A 15,326-nucleotide genomic window follows, 5' to 3' on the forward strand; every position below is an offset into this window, starting at 1 on the left:
GGGAAATAACACATAAAAATAGAATGCCACATAGCTAATTTGTGGAAGTTTTTCCTAAATTAATATTCAGTATCAGTTTCTGAGTGGACTCCATGGGCTAAGAAATAAAGACTTGCAGATATATCAATTACATCTTTATACCCAAAATATTGTGAACAATCCTCATTTTTAAGTCGTTATTTTTTTAATCCACATGTGACAATTCATACTAATATAGAACCACATGTGAAAGAAAGGCACTAACTTAATTGAAAACAGGGGTGCCATGTGTCACATACCTCACCAAAACCACCAAAGTACTCCCTTATTTTCTCTTCAGGTGTATCTGGAGAAAGGCCACCAACAAAAATTTTTTTAACAGGTTCTTTTGTTTTCATGGCTTTGGCCCTTTTAGGATCAATCACTTTGCCATTCAATTTGTGTTCTTTCTGGTCCATGACCTAAAGAAATTGAAGCTTTGTTTTAAAAATGTAAATCTTTTTCTAAGTTTTCAGAAGTATTAACTAAAATATTACAAATGAAAACTATATTTACATATGAATTAATTGTAGCACTGGCAAAGCAAGGCATGATATCAATTCAAGATAAAAAAATTACATCAATAATGTCTTGAGGGATAACATGGATCAACATCCATGCATTAAATTCTTTACTTTCACCTCACATTTGATTTTTTGTTGAGGATAAGTCACCTTATCACCTAAAAGCCACCAGTTCCTCTAATAATGTCCTACTTTATATGACCCACATGAAATGGGGGGCCTTCCACACTCCATTCCCCAAAACAGGCTAAACTAAAAAATGAAACTGAATTTAGGTGTATTACTTATGTGTCAACATTAAAGCTGCTGGTGGGGGAGATTTAACAGAAAAGCTATCATTGTTCATTGGCAGCAATCTCTCGGTATGGTTGTCATTTCACTTTGGTCCATGACCAATAAAGGAGGAATGAAGTAAAAAGCTTACCTCCCCAGAGTCTAAAATGAGCACCAACATTGTCAATATACCCGTTATGCGCCTTTTTAAATTGGTGACAAGTTAATTTTAGGAGACTCTACATACTTTTAGGCTATTGACAACTCATAAAACTATACTGACAGAAGCGGCTTCTGCTTCTCTCCCCAATTATGCCTTGGGCTCTGGGACCAAAAAAATAAAAATTTAAAAATTAAAACAATAATAATCCAGTGGGCATACCCAATGTATTAAAGTATTTTTAGTATTTTGTATATGCCCTGGGACAAAAATCAAGTCAGGGAACATCCAATATACCCTGGTCCACATTTGGTACTATTAATTCAAACATTACTAATTGATCAGAGCATATAACACACTACCTTATCTACACTCTCCGATTCTTTAAATAGTACAAAGCCAAAACCCCTTGATCGCCCTGTGATTGGATCTAACTTCAGAGTGCAGTCTACAACTTCACCAAATTTGGAAAAGTAGTCCTTCAGATCTTTCTTTGTAGTGTCCCAGCTAAGGCCTCCTATAAACATTTTCCTGTGAAGACAAAAAGCAATATTAAAATGCTAAAAAATAAATAAATAAATAAAACGAAAAACACAAAACACAAAGAAAGAAAAAGTAAGAAAAGAAAGGAAAAAACAAACAAAAAAAAAAAAGAAACACAACTTGCCTTAAATATTGTTCGTATCACTTAAATTATTTTTCCCAAACTGTAAGAAAATTGGTTGGGAAGTATTAAAATAGACACCATTCTCCCTGAACAGTTTCTTATAAAGATCTTCCTACCTCTAAAAAATGTATTTAATATTACTTTCCCTGGACTGAAACTTGGACACCTGAGCAAATAAATCAAGGGCCCCTGAAACTTGCTATGGTACTTAATGTTTTCTAAATCAGGAGCTAAAATTTTTTTTGTATGACAAGAACAAAAGCTTCCAAATGGATTTAAATCACAAGAGTTTGAAAACACTGGCAAATTTTCATGAGGTTCCCCAAATCTAACTTTCATTATGTCTAATACACATTATTAGCATTCAATGATATTTATCAACTAGCTAGCACTCTTTCTTCCTACTTCGATGCTGCCTTCTAGTTCTGATATGACTGTCCTCACTAAGAGCTTTTAGCTCAAGCAAAGAATTAACAAGATAAAAGAAAAAAGGACAGAATTTTTAAATCCTTAATGAAGACAGTACAATTAAAAAATAAATGAAGTGTCCTATTAAAGAGAATTTACTAATTATCCTAGACACATATTAAAAGTTAAATGCTGGTTAAACCAAAAGGGAAATGAAGTTTTAACTAAATTTTTTCAGGGTTCAAAGAAGGAGACCATAAGCTGTCATGAAGACTTGAATCTTTACCAAAGGGGAAGGAAGAGCAAAAGTTCTGGTTATATTTGGTGTTTAAAACACATACATGTATGCTTATCAAGATTAAAAAGTGACAAATGCTAGTATAATTTTTACATACAAATGGATATAGAAAAGACTATAGTAGGATTTTTGAGATTCTTTTCCCCCTCAGAAAAAAACTAAAAACATGGGATGGACTTTTCATTACCAACTCCATCTAGTGGACCTTTAAGTGATGATTATTCAAACTCATTTTTCCAAGTTTATTTCTGCTCTTTTAAACAATACTTTCTAGTTATCTTAACTCCACCTCCTCCCATCATGCCAATTAATTTGGGTGTAATAATGTTTTGCTTCGAAATGCTACAACCTTTAATGCAACAAAAATTGGAGTTACTTTTAAGTCTACACCACATTTTCAAAATCACATTAGATACTTATGTTATTTTGTTTGTGAGACTTCTTTATCATCCTCACCAACTCAATAAAATGAAACATTAGCAGATTAAATCTGTTTAAGGAATGAATTCTAGTCAAAGATTTCCATACTTGAATCTCAATTTACATATTTACCATATACTATCATATAATTGTATGTACTATGATAAACTATTATGACCAGGTAAATTTTAGTTGCATTGGTTCTTGGTCAAAAGTAGGTTAATAGGAACACTATATATAAATTCCAACTATCACTTAAGATATTAACATCAATTCCCTAGAAAACTATTTCACGTGTGGATGTGTTGTCTATTTAATTCCAATCAATACATGTTTAATGTAACATGATTATTTCTAAACCAAGGATTATAGATGTCTTACCAAAGATCAGACTGTACATATTACATATAAATAGAATTAATTCAGATTTAGGATATTTGAAATCAGTTCCAAAGTTCAAATTTTGCTACTACAGGGTACTATGTATTTTTTGCTGCAACTGCTTACCACAATTAATTAATTCAGAAGAAATCATTAGGGTATTAACTCAACTTTCAAAGAGGCTTATGATAGAGAACAGTCAAAACACTTTTTAAAAAATAGACTGTTTCCTTTAAGTAAAGTGAGGATAATACCAAGCAAACAAAACTAGGGAGATGCCACATATAAAAATGAAATTAACTAGTTTACTTTGAAACAAACATAAATTAGAAATCAGTTTCAAGAGAAAGTATACACTTCATATTTGAAAACAAGGTGTTGGTTCTACTAGCAACAATTTTACTTTAATCAGTTTTCCCCCCCCATAGGAAATGTATTTATCTAAATATGATCATTCAAAATACACCTAATATCTAAGAATATCACAAGTTATATCCTCAAAAGGATTTTTAAAACTCTATTATAAAACCTTTGATAAGTTTCAAGAGTGGTATTCATTTGTACAGATTCCATTTTCACAAAATGGTTGATATATTCTAGTTAAAGAGAATGGTAAACTCAAGATTATAAGCATGTGTAGATATACACACATCTGTACAAGTATATATATATGTGTGTGTGCATATAAAAATAGCATGGATTTTCAAAAAGCAATATATTTTAAATCTTAGTAAATGCATCTTTTTGTGCAGCTATTTTGCTTTTTTATACAATTTTGTTTTAGAAATCTTAAAATAATAATAATAATAACATTACATATGCCTTCTCAGAATATTAGATATCATTAAAGACCTTTTTGGTCAGCATCAACAATCATACCCCTCCAAAGCTATTCAAAGGCCTTTTGATACTAAATGATTCCAGACAATAGATTCTCTCTTCTCCCAGGCAGCCTCTCTGCTGTCATGTCTCCTAGATGTAACCCCACTCCTACTTTGTGCTGGGATAAGAATCCAGAATAACCAAGCTTGACAAAGCTGTATAATGAAGGGGGGAGGGGGATTGGGGAGGCTGTCCTATTAACATAGACACTTTGTGGCATCTATTTTTGGCTACTCAGATGTCTTGTCTCCCCTTCTTGTTCAGCTGTGCCTTAGCTATATGAGAGGTGCTATACTTAACCCCAACTATACTCCTAAGTACAATTCGTTTTTTCCCTAGCAATTTATGATATTTCAGGATACTGTAGTGAAAGCCCTCATTGTTAATTATTATCAATTATCACAGTAAAAATAAAAGGATGGGGAGAATATTGTATGGATTCTGAATTATTTTTTCTATTTCTTTTCTGATTTTTTTTTTAAAATAGGACTAGAGTTATTTTTTCAATATTAATATTCTATATCACCTGCTTTCTGTAAATTTCCAAAAATCATGATGTGGCACCTATATAAACATGCAAAATAGAAGTATACTTTACTTTAAAAGTAGTGTTATCTATGTTCCTTCTCTTCAAATCACCTTACAGTTATCATTGATGGAAAGATGTGCTCACATCACTCTTGCTGAGATGTCAAAAGTAATTTTTCATAAGTACAAGATTTAAACCAAGTAATAAATAGGTAAAAATGTGTACTTAAAACCTATAATTCTAATTTGAGATGTAGTACTTCCAATATACAATGTTCTAGTTTTTTGTTTGTTTGTTTTTTAACTTTCCCAGAATTCTAGGAATTTCAAGTTAAGGATATTGCACATCTAAAGTATAATCAAACAATTCAGCACCTAAGGGCCTGAGAGGGACTCCAGAGGTCACCTATACTAAATCTAGTTCAAAACTTTTTTTTTTAATTTTCTTTCTTTCTTTCTTTCTTTTTTTTTTTTTTTTTTAAAACAGCGGAGTAAACTGATACCTCAAAGAGGCAAGTAGCTTGTTTCACTGTCATACAGAGAGAATGGCAGTCAGGATTTGAAATCTATTATAGTGTAAATGTAAGATTCAATTTAAAATGACAGTTATTCAATTTAAATCTACTACACTAAATACAGGAAGATAATAGACAAATGACTAGTACCTCTACTAATTTGAAGTGTAGTGTTCTCAAAAATTTCAATTAAGGGGGCAGCTAGGTGGCGAAGTGGATAGATCACCAGCCCTGAATTCAGGAGGACCCAAGTCTAAATCTGGTCTCAGACACTTAACACGTCCTAGCTGTGTGACCCTGGGGCAAGTCACTTAACCCCAGCCCCCGGGGGGGGGGGGGGGGGGGAGAGATTTTCAATTAAAATCTAGGTTAATATTGTTTCTAAAAATTCTAAATCCTTTAATTCTAGAATTAGCACTTTTTTTCCCCCTCAAATTTTCTTGATAAGACCTAAGAAAAGAGGGATGAATCCAAATACCAAACTCCTGAGGCTACTGGCTATAGAAAAAAGAGCAACAGTAAATTTCAACATCCATCCAAAATATAAAGTTAAGACTGAGATTAGAATGTCTTGTAGAAGTGGATCTTTAGCAAAAATATTCTGTGTTTTGATTCCAGTTTTGAATTTTGGTGAAAGGTGATTTCTGATATTCTATCTTATACATGATTTGTAACAAAGAAATCTAGCAGTAGAAATAGAGGAAAACATGCTCTGGTCTGGTTAAGAATTCAGTCTGTGTGGTTGCTAGGGATTGCAGCAAAAAAGCTGGCATTAAATTTTTATCTTAAAGTTATTACTCTTTCCCAATTCTTTTCAGATTAGATATTTAAAAAGGTAATAGGTTTAAATCATGATTATAATATAGAGGCTATCAAACAATTACAAATTATACAAATTAGATAACATCTTAAAAATATCAAGTATTTTAGAATTTTCTTCAATATCCTGCAACTTTAAAAAAAACTATTACTGATATGTTTAGATACAGGTTAGGGGAAGGTAGAGTGATCATAATATATACAAAATACCACCAGCCATCAAATATTAATGAGGTGATGGCAAGCATTTTAGATATGACCAATCACTGTTATCCAAAGATATATTAAAAGAACTTTCAAATTTGGTCATTTTACAAAGAATGGCCTGTGGTGAAGGCCTAATGGTAAATAAATCAAAGCTAGAAGCACATATATACAGAGAAGCATGGAGAAAATGATATGAACTGATGCAAAGTAAAGTGAGAAGAGGAAAACATTATACAATGACAACAATGCAAGAATAAAAAACTCCAAACAATAGCAAATAGAATGCTGCATAATTATAATGACTCAACTTCAAGCACAAAGAAATAAGAAACTACCATCCCTTTTTTTCCACAGCAAAGGTCAGGGGCCCATAATCTCGGATTTATATATATATATATATATAAATAAAATTTAGCTTTGAAGAATTTTTTCTACCTTTTTTTTCTTCATAAGGGATGGATATTGAAGAAGATGAGAGAAAGATACAGTGGCAAATGTGATGTAAAAACAAAAATATCAATAAACTTATTTTAAAAACTAGAACTTTTCATTCTTTCCAATTACAAAAAAATAGAAATTTAGGAATCAAAACAGTGGAATGATCTATAATACTACTTTGGAAACCAAATTTTCTATGAAATTTCAGATTATATAAAAGCTAACCACTTAACCATAATTTTAAGGAGGAAAAGTTCCAGGTTAGCTTACAATTGCCTCACAAAAATCCAATGCTCTTACTCAATAAAGGTTTTAAGTAGATTTACTGAAAGACATATTAGAAAATTCATAAAATTTAACAATCCCTCCTTAGGTGTCAAGGGTTCAAAAGTCTAACCTCTTAATCAGATCCACAATATAACAATAGCAATTAATAAATCAACAAGCATTTATTAAATTTCAAGCCCAAACAGAGGGATACAAAAAGAATGAAATAATCTCTACTCACAAAGAGTTTACATTCTAATAGTAGAGACAATACATATGTAAATGTATTATTATAACATAAAAAGAATATATAAATATACACAAGTAGGTTATACAAAATGAGGGGTGGGAGAAAAGGACACAAGGCACTGATAAAACATGGAAATTAGGGAATGCATTCTATGATTGGGGGATGTGAGATGAGGAGTAGAAAAGGTCAATTTGGCTGGAATGCTAGAAAACCAAGTGTGAAACCTGGTGGATTTAAAAGCTAAACAAAAATTTTCATTTTATAGTAAATAAGGATATATTTAGTTAACTGAGTAGGGAAACCACTCAGTCAAAAAAGCATTTTAAAATTACATTGAGGCCAAGTATTTAAGATAGACTAGAAAATTAGAAAGTAGAAAGCCAAGTATCTTTATAAAACTACTACTTTGAAACAGATATAAAAACATAAATTTATGCTTATTAGTTTAAAAAACTTTCCAAAATAATGTCTTATTAAACATGAAAATTCCAATTCTATTTCACATTATTAAGAGATATAATAAAATCAATTACATGTCAAGGTTTAACATGGCAATAGAAGGGAAAATCTAAATTTATCTTTTAGGATCAATGTTTGGTAGGGGTAGGGAGAGATGATTTGGTATTATATTTAATTCATTAGATTTGTTTAATAATTCTTATTACTTCATTATGCTACCAGAACAGGTTAATAATTTTTTTGGATTTTAATCAACTCCTACTTCTTTAGAATGATTAGAAGGGGGGAGAGGGGGAAGGAAATAAAAACAAAGGTTAAACAATTAATCAAAGATGATCACAGAAGTTTTTAGTGGGCATAGCCAGATTTTACCTTGGGTTTTCTGGTAAAATGATTTGGTGTTAATTAAATGTTCTGGTCAAGTAAGAATTAAACTCCATCACATATATCATACAGCACAATATTCAAATTATTAACTTTTAATATTCAATTTAAATATTGTATAATGTCTTCTTCCCTTTCAAAAGCTTGTAGCTCAGGATCTCAGAAGGTACAAAAGGAGAATCATTTTTCTTTTTCACAAGATTAAAATGGAGTATAGAGAGAAACACACAATAGTCATTTAAGCCACATATTTAAGAACTATAAAGGATCAAGAAATCATCTAATTCTAGCCACAATTACTTTACAGACTTAGAAACTGAGGCCCCAAAGGGTTAAACAACATGACCCATCTCAAGTAAATTTAGTGACAAGAGATAGGACATGTCAAATGAAGTAACAATACCTCCTCTAGGTTAGATTATAAGTATTACCAGAAATAGATGCAACCCTACAGGCCACAGACAAGTCATGACAAATAAAACTGGGCTTTCACAAGTTTCACATACTATATGATCATATTTTGCACCTCCAAGGCATAACATATTCACATCTATTACTCAATTTAATAAATGCTTGTTGTTATTCATATCAAGTGTTGCATGGAAGATTAAGTGAAGAGGGCAAATATCTTTTTTTTATATTTGCTAGAGATTTCAATAAGCAATGGCAGAGTTGTTTAACAAGTTTTCTCCAACTCCAAAGCCAACCTTGCAGATCCATTAGTGTCCAGTCTGTCATAAAAAACAGTTCCTCTCATGGGGAAAACTATTAGACAACTTGAGAAATTGTAATAAAGTTTATGGACTATTTATTTCTCAAATAAAATTCTCAAAAATAAAATGATTAACAATACTTTAGAAAGTCCTTTCTTCTACCTCACTTAACTATGTTTTGCTTTGTTTTACCAAGTCCAAAAGAGACCTTTCAGAATGGATGAGACGAAATTAAAGATACTGCTCTCTTTTCTATGACCTTCATCTCCCCAAATTGAAACAATTTACCATACAACATAATCAAAGAATTAAGTTTACATTTCAAAGGAATCCTGCCATAGATGAGGTTACAATATGCATTAATTCAGGTAACACATAAGCTACTGAACCATAAGATTTAGGTCAATTTTCTCAATTTTACTTACTCCTACTAGTGATTATACAACCAGATATTCCTAATCAAATTGAGTTTCTTTCATATAACAAATAAATGAAATGAAATTGTGCTGTGTATATATTTCCAAAGCATACTTGGAGTATCACTTTTTTTCAAAAGAACAAAGGAGCATTAAAGCAAAACTTTTCTACCTAAACTACCTAAAGGGGGGGGGGGGGGGGGGGGAGAGAGGAGTCCCAAAGGGTAGCAGAATGAATCCCATCTGACTTAGGTATGGGTTCAGATGAAGCCAAGGGTGATTGAAAGGAAGAATGGGGGGAAAGTTTTGATTCCTGCCAAACACACACAGTCATTACCTACTTTGGAGATTCTTGTTCTAAGATTAGTTCAGTGGAGTCTGTCTCTATGCCAGTTCATCTTGTTTAGACTTTGAACATCTCAAGACATACACTGCCATTTCCAGCCAGCCAGAATATGGACATTTTGATTACTGGATCTCAGGCCCTTAAGGAACTTCCTCAGAAAGTAGATGATTGTAGAATCAATTCGGCCAATTTATTGGTCTTGCCTAACATCTCTCAGGCATAACTTTGAGAGAATGAACATAATCAAAGCAAAGTGAGTGACTGAGGAACTGACCTCCTTTCTTAGCAACTTTTTATTGGAAATATTGTTGTTATAATTGGGAGAGGGGAGAGTAGCCCAGCTCAGTATTATGGAGGTAGGTGTAAGAGCTAATTTTTTTATTAGAAATGTTGAGTTACAATTGGGAGAGGGGGGAAAATCTATTCATCCAGTCTTAACCTAAAGCCCTCAAATTTGTGAAACCACCACAGGCTCATTTTTGAAGTTACTTTTTAGGATAGAAAAACAAAAAAAAGTACGAAACTACCACTTTGGCAGAACTCCATAGTACTAAAGGAAACTCAGATACATAAGTATTAGTATTTAGTATTAGTTTACTTTGCACTTGATCTTTTTTTAAGCAATCCCTATTTAAAAGAGTGCTTGAGGCCTCCTGAGAAGAGCAAAGGGCCAACCCGGGGGAAGGGAAACAGGATATAGGACACTTCCCTACAGGCCCAATAGTAGGGATAATTATCCCCACATATGATCGAGGAAATGCACTATGCCTAGTACAAGTCACACAGCTACTATGTATCCAGGATTTAAAACCCAGTCTCCTGACTTCCAAGTTCAGCTATTTTATCATTCCCTTAACCCTGCCTGCTGCCTTTTAACTGTTACTGCCTAAAAAGGAATTATACTGAACAAAACCAAGACTTTAGTCCATGCAAATTATCCATTACAAGACTCATTAAATGGGTTCCAAAGAGACTCCTTTATCTGGCTGCTTCCAGAAAACATACTTTGGGAAGCCTGACTCCATACCTCTCAACTCTATCATGCTGTTTAATCATTTTTTTTTTTTTAAATCATACTAAAATACTCCTCAGAGCTAGCTCAGTCTCATAGTCTCTAGCTCCAGTAGTTTTATGAGCCATCATGGAAACAGTAAAATTTACCTCAAATACCTCCCCATTTCCCAATTTTGTTCCAGTTTTGATCCAGAAGCTGTTCATTTTCCACTGGGCATATATAGCTAACGCTAACCTTTGGACTAATGTCTAATCTATATACTTATTCTTATTTTAAAAAAGCCTAGAGCTATTTTAGTGGGTGGTGAAGGACAGTATTTATTTACCCTATCATCTTTAACAAAGAAATAAAATCAACTTTAAAATTCCTGGGAATAGCATGCAAATGTAGACTTGCCCAAAAGATGTGCATGTCATACTTAAACATACCTACTGCTTTCCAAACTATTTTATACATCTGGCTGGGTACCTCAGAAAAATCCTAAACACTCCTCTCTTAAAAGGAGAAAGAAAACAGTTATTCTGAAGAACAACAAAATGCAACCAACCTTCCAAAGAGAAGACATCTAGATGTGAAGAAAATATCAACCAGTTAGGGTCAAACAGTACTGCCTTCCAAGAACCCCAAATCATCTAAAATAATCTTTTACACTCCATGAAGATAGGGACCATGCCTTTTTGTAATTTTAAATAGGCATTTAATGTATACTGAAGATTAAGGGACAAAGTAAAAAGCCAGTAAATATTTCATATCCAACTTTTGTAATCTATACTAATGAATTTATAGGAAGTGTGTAAGAAGTCTGATTTGAATACAGAACTTTATTTAAATTTTTAAAATTAGTTTTATTTTTGCCACTTCCAGAACTTTTTATTCAAACATGCAATATATTTTTAAACATAATCTTTACAACCAATAAACCTCAAATTCAGCATGTAACATAGAATTTCAACACCACCAACAACTTCATTGTTTCCCATCTTCCTAGCAAACTAGGTAAATCAACTATCAATCATCATATTATTATTTCTTTCCTATAGATAATAAAAAACAGTACCACTAGAGATATTTAACATAATCTTGGCCAACTGCAATTACATGCATTATCACACAGACCAAGAACTACATAGTGGCATCAATTTTTGCCCATGGATTACAAACTATAAAAGCATTTTCTATCCCAGGTTTGTAACATCCTATTACCTTAAAAGATTAGGATTTCCTGGGGAAAATCAATGGGCAACAAATACACTAATACACGGCCTCTGAATGTAATATGGCTATTGAAACCTTTAAAATACAGAAATAAAATGTAAAAGTTTTACCATTCTTCCCGCTGTGCCGTCGCTGCTTCAGAGTGCCGTGGGGAGGAGTTTGAATGGCTAGGGAATTAACAACCGGTACAGCAACCAATCAAAATTCTAGTTTTAGTTTTCAACAATGTTAGGGTTAAAAATTTTTAATTCATTTACACTTCAAGTTCAACAAACAGTAGATTATTACAAAGGCAGCTGCTTTGTGATATGAAAACTCAAAACTATTATAAAGTCTGCCCATACAAATTAATAGTTAATCCCTCCCCCAAACAGCAATAGTAATACATTAGTCATTTTAGTGCCTTTCCCAAATCAGAGAAAACAAAAACCAAAATGTTAAAAGGCTTAAGTTTCCAAATGTTTAATTCCTTTCTTAATTTAAAGCACATAATTCAAGATTAGTTTTTTAATAGCTAATTATTCCCAACCCTTTCCCCAAACTGTAGGATCAGCACAGCCAACATGACATGAGCCTGACTGGGCCAGGGTTAAAAAAAAATTCTAATTTCAAAATGCTGCCCCCTCCCCCAACCAGCCCGCCGCGCCCCCGCCCCCTCTCCCTCCCCTCCCCTCACTCCCACATCTACGAGGTGCCCTCCCCGCTAAAGGGAACCATGGTTTCTAATACTGGCTTAAAGCTACATTTTATTGCTACTTTGTATATCCATAGACACCTCTCTTATATTTCAAAATATTATCCCCTTATTATATACAGGGAAAATGGGAGCTGTTTCCCCAAGGTCACAAGTCCAAAACAGGAAGAAACCCCAACCAAGAATTCCACCAAGTCCCCCTGTGGTAGCATCTATATTTTTCTCAGTCTCCAACTGCTACAAATTACTTCGATTTTAAAGGAGCAGCTTTAATCAGTATACAAAACTATGATTCCAACTTGTAGAAGTAGGTTAGTACTAAGGAGAGCTACAGAAAGAAGAAACTGTTTCAGAACCAGCGGCCGCGTGGGGTTTCTCCACTAGTGGAAAGGCGGGCAGGCGCGGGGGAGGGGGATTAAGAGGAACCCCAATTGGCCATTAGGCTGATCTGAGCGCCATAAAAGGGGCGGCCCGGCCACAGTGGGGGTCCCCTGCAAGGCACCTAGGGGTAAGGTTTCCTCCGCAGAGAAAAACTTCATAAAAGGAAGTTCGCCCCAAAAATGCGGGACAAAAAAGACGCGTCCACGCGTGAGCAAGGGCTCAGAGAGGCCGCATCTACGCGCCCATGTGTTTTCCCCAGAGGCCGCGTCTACGCGCTGGGGCGGCGCGCGGGAGGCCGCGGCCTAGCGGACATGCCCGGGGCGCCGCCCGCCAAACTTTCAAAAAAGGCCCCGGCGGGGCCTTCGGGGCCGGGCCGGGGGCGCGGCCGGGCCATGTGCTCTGGAGCCGCGCCCCCGCGGAGCTCCGGCCAAGGGACCCCCACGAGGCTCCGAGCCTCTAGCCGGAGAAGGGGGGATTTTAAAAAGGAGATCCCAGGGATTAAAGGGGGAGGGGCCGCACTGGGGAAGGAGGAGAGACAAAAATAGCGGGAAAAGAAAAAAGCCCCGGGCGGGAAAACGGCCCGGCCGGGGGAGGGGGAACACAAGGGGGGGGGGGGAGAGAGAAACATTCGGGCCTGGTCGCCCCTTACTCACCCTTCGTCCTCCTCGTTCTTACTGGCGTCGATCTTGGCCCCCTCCGACTCGGCACCGGGCCCCTCGGTACCTTCGCCGCCGCTCCCGGCCCCGGTCCCGGTCCCGGCCCCGGCCCCGGCTCCGGCCCCGGCTCCAGCTCCGGCTCCGGCCCCGGCCCCGGCCCCGGCCCCGGCCCCGGCGCCTGCCGCCGGCGCTGCTGCCGGGGCGGCCGGCGCTGCCGTCGCTGCTGCCGCCACCGCAGCCGCCGCCATGGCTCCCTCCTGCTCCGCCGCTGCCGCCGCTGCGCCGCCGCCCGCCTCCGGGGCCGCCGCCGCCGCCGCCCCGTCCCCGCCGAAATGCTCCTCCGACATGCTGCCGCCGCCGCCGCCTCCGAGACTACGTCCGCCGCAGCCGCCTCCGCCGCAGCCGCCGCCGCGAACCGAAACTAGCAGCAAAGTAATCCCAGCCGCCGCGCCGCCGCCGCCGCGCGCTCGCTCGATTTAACGCGCGAGGCGCCCCCCCACACGCACACGCACAGGCACAGGCACACACACGGACACGGACACACACGGGCAGGCGGGCGCGCGCGCGCGCGGCTTCTCTGGCCTCCCTCCCCCCTCCCCGCTCCTCCCACTCTTGCACGGCGCGCACTCCCGCTCGCCCCGGTAGCGCTGAAAAGAAATGCAGCAGCGGCGGCCGCTCTTGCCTCCTCCTGGCTTTAATGGCGCCGCCGCGAACCACCTAAAATGGCCGGCGGAAGAGCGGCACGTCCCGGTCACGTGACACGGGAGCGCGCCCTTTCCGCCTCCTCCCGGGCCTCATTGCTACTCTTTCTTCTCCCTTTTCTCCTCTCCTTAACTCTTTCGCCTGTGCGCGGCAGCCGCTCACCCTCTCTCCTCCCCAACTTCTCCCTTTTCTCTCTTCTCTCCTTTGCTTGCTCTCGCTTGCTCTGTCTTCCCCCTTCACTTTACCCCCCCCTTTTTTGTCCCCCCCCCCCCCCGCGCGCTCCACCTCGAAGAGGAAGAGGAAGTGGCGTCGGTCCCGGCTGCAGGCGGGAGCCACCGAGAACAAGGCGGGCGGCTGGGCACTGGATAGAGAGGCAGCCCCTCGCTTTCCCTCCCGCCCGAGGCCGGAGCCCTTCGGCTCGTGTAACTGATTACGGCTCGTAAAATACACCGGGGCCCGTTGGGCCACTAGAGCGCGTGCGCCGGGGCGCAGGCGCGCGGGAGCCCGGGCCGGGATCCCGGAGGCTCCATCCGGGTCTTCAATGTGCCGGGCGCTGTGCTGAGCGTGAGCGCGGCGGTCCCGGAGAGGAGTAGGGGACAGAAGTTAAGGCTTCCCTCCCCTCCGCATACACATACACCCGACAAAATTCGCGATGGTAGCCTGGGGAGATGTGCACCACTAGGCTGCCCCCGCCTCCGAGTCCGAATTTTTTAAACTCCTCTGGTTTACTTCTAGTCCAGGGATACAAAGGCCCTAGTGAGGACCGCTCATTCAGAGAAGTGATCCGCGATGTGCGCCGAAGTAGGACTGAAGCTCGCGTTTGTGCCCCGGACCAAGCAATTTGTATATATTGGGATGAACAGTAGTGGCGGGGCGAAACTTAATTTCTCAGAGCCAAACTCGGAATGTTTTATAAAAGTCTACGGATTTCCCCCCACTTTTAAAAAAACAAACTTTTTTTTGCCCTTAAGTGAATTAACCTTGGTAGATGAACTGAAAACTGGGGGCGGGAAAAATTCTTTAGTTGTTGGGTTTTGGGTTATTTTTGTTTGTTTGTTTGTTTTTTAACGAATGTCTTCAAAATACAAACGAGATTATTACCAAAAGTGTAGGTGAATTCTTGGGATGTGTCTCACCTTCGTTTTGTGTGAGGTTTTTTTCTTTGTTTACTAGTGATCCTCGGAAGTATTCATTCTTCATTGGGGTCATCCTTAAAACTTCTCTTTTCAATTTGAGAGTCATTTCAGTCATTGAAAAGGAAAAAAATATCTAATAAAATCACCCATGCCC

General features: G+C 38.1%; 1 protein-coding gene across 6 annotated transcripts in view; it reads right to left on the bottom strand.

Annotated features, from left to right (window-relative positions):
- HNRNPD (heterogeneous nuclear ribonucleoprotein D) overlaps positions 1-13,818 on the bottom strand; it is an 18,184-nt gene extending 4,366 nt beyond the window's left edge. For 2 of the 6 annotated variants that reach the window (XM_074274211.1, XM_074274212.1), the window contains exons 1-4: positions 13,332-13,817; positions 11,714-11,770; positions 1,338-1,506; positions 279-440 (exon numbers count right to left, since the gene is read on the bottom strand). In XM_074274211.1, coding sequence (XP_074130312.1) covers positions 279-440; positions 1,338-1,506; positions 11,714-11,770; positions 13,332-13,681 — 738 coding nt within the window. In that variant the 5' untranslated portion in view covers positions 13,682-13,817. Of the gene's footprint in view, positions 1-278; positions 441-1,337; positions 1,507-11,713; positions 11,771-13,331 lie in introns of all 6 variants that reach the window. The other 4 variants (XM_074274214.1, XM_074274215.1, XM_074274213.1 and 1 more) reach the window with 4 other exon arrangements.
- Positions 13,819-15,326: the final 1,508 nt, after the last annotated feature.

Source organism: Sminthopsis crassicaudata, chromosome 6 (assembly GCF_048593235.1).
Source record: "Sminthopsis crassicaudata isolate SCR6 chromosome 6, ASM4859323v1, whole genome shotgun sequence".
Taxonomy (NCBI): Eukaryota; Metazoa; Chordata; class Mammalia; order Dasyuromorphia; family Dasyuridae; genus Sminthopsis; species Sminthopsis crassicaudata.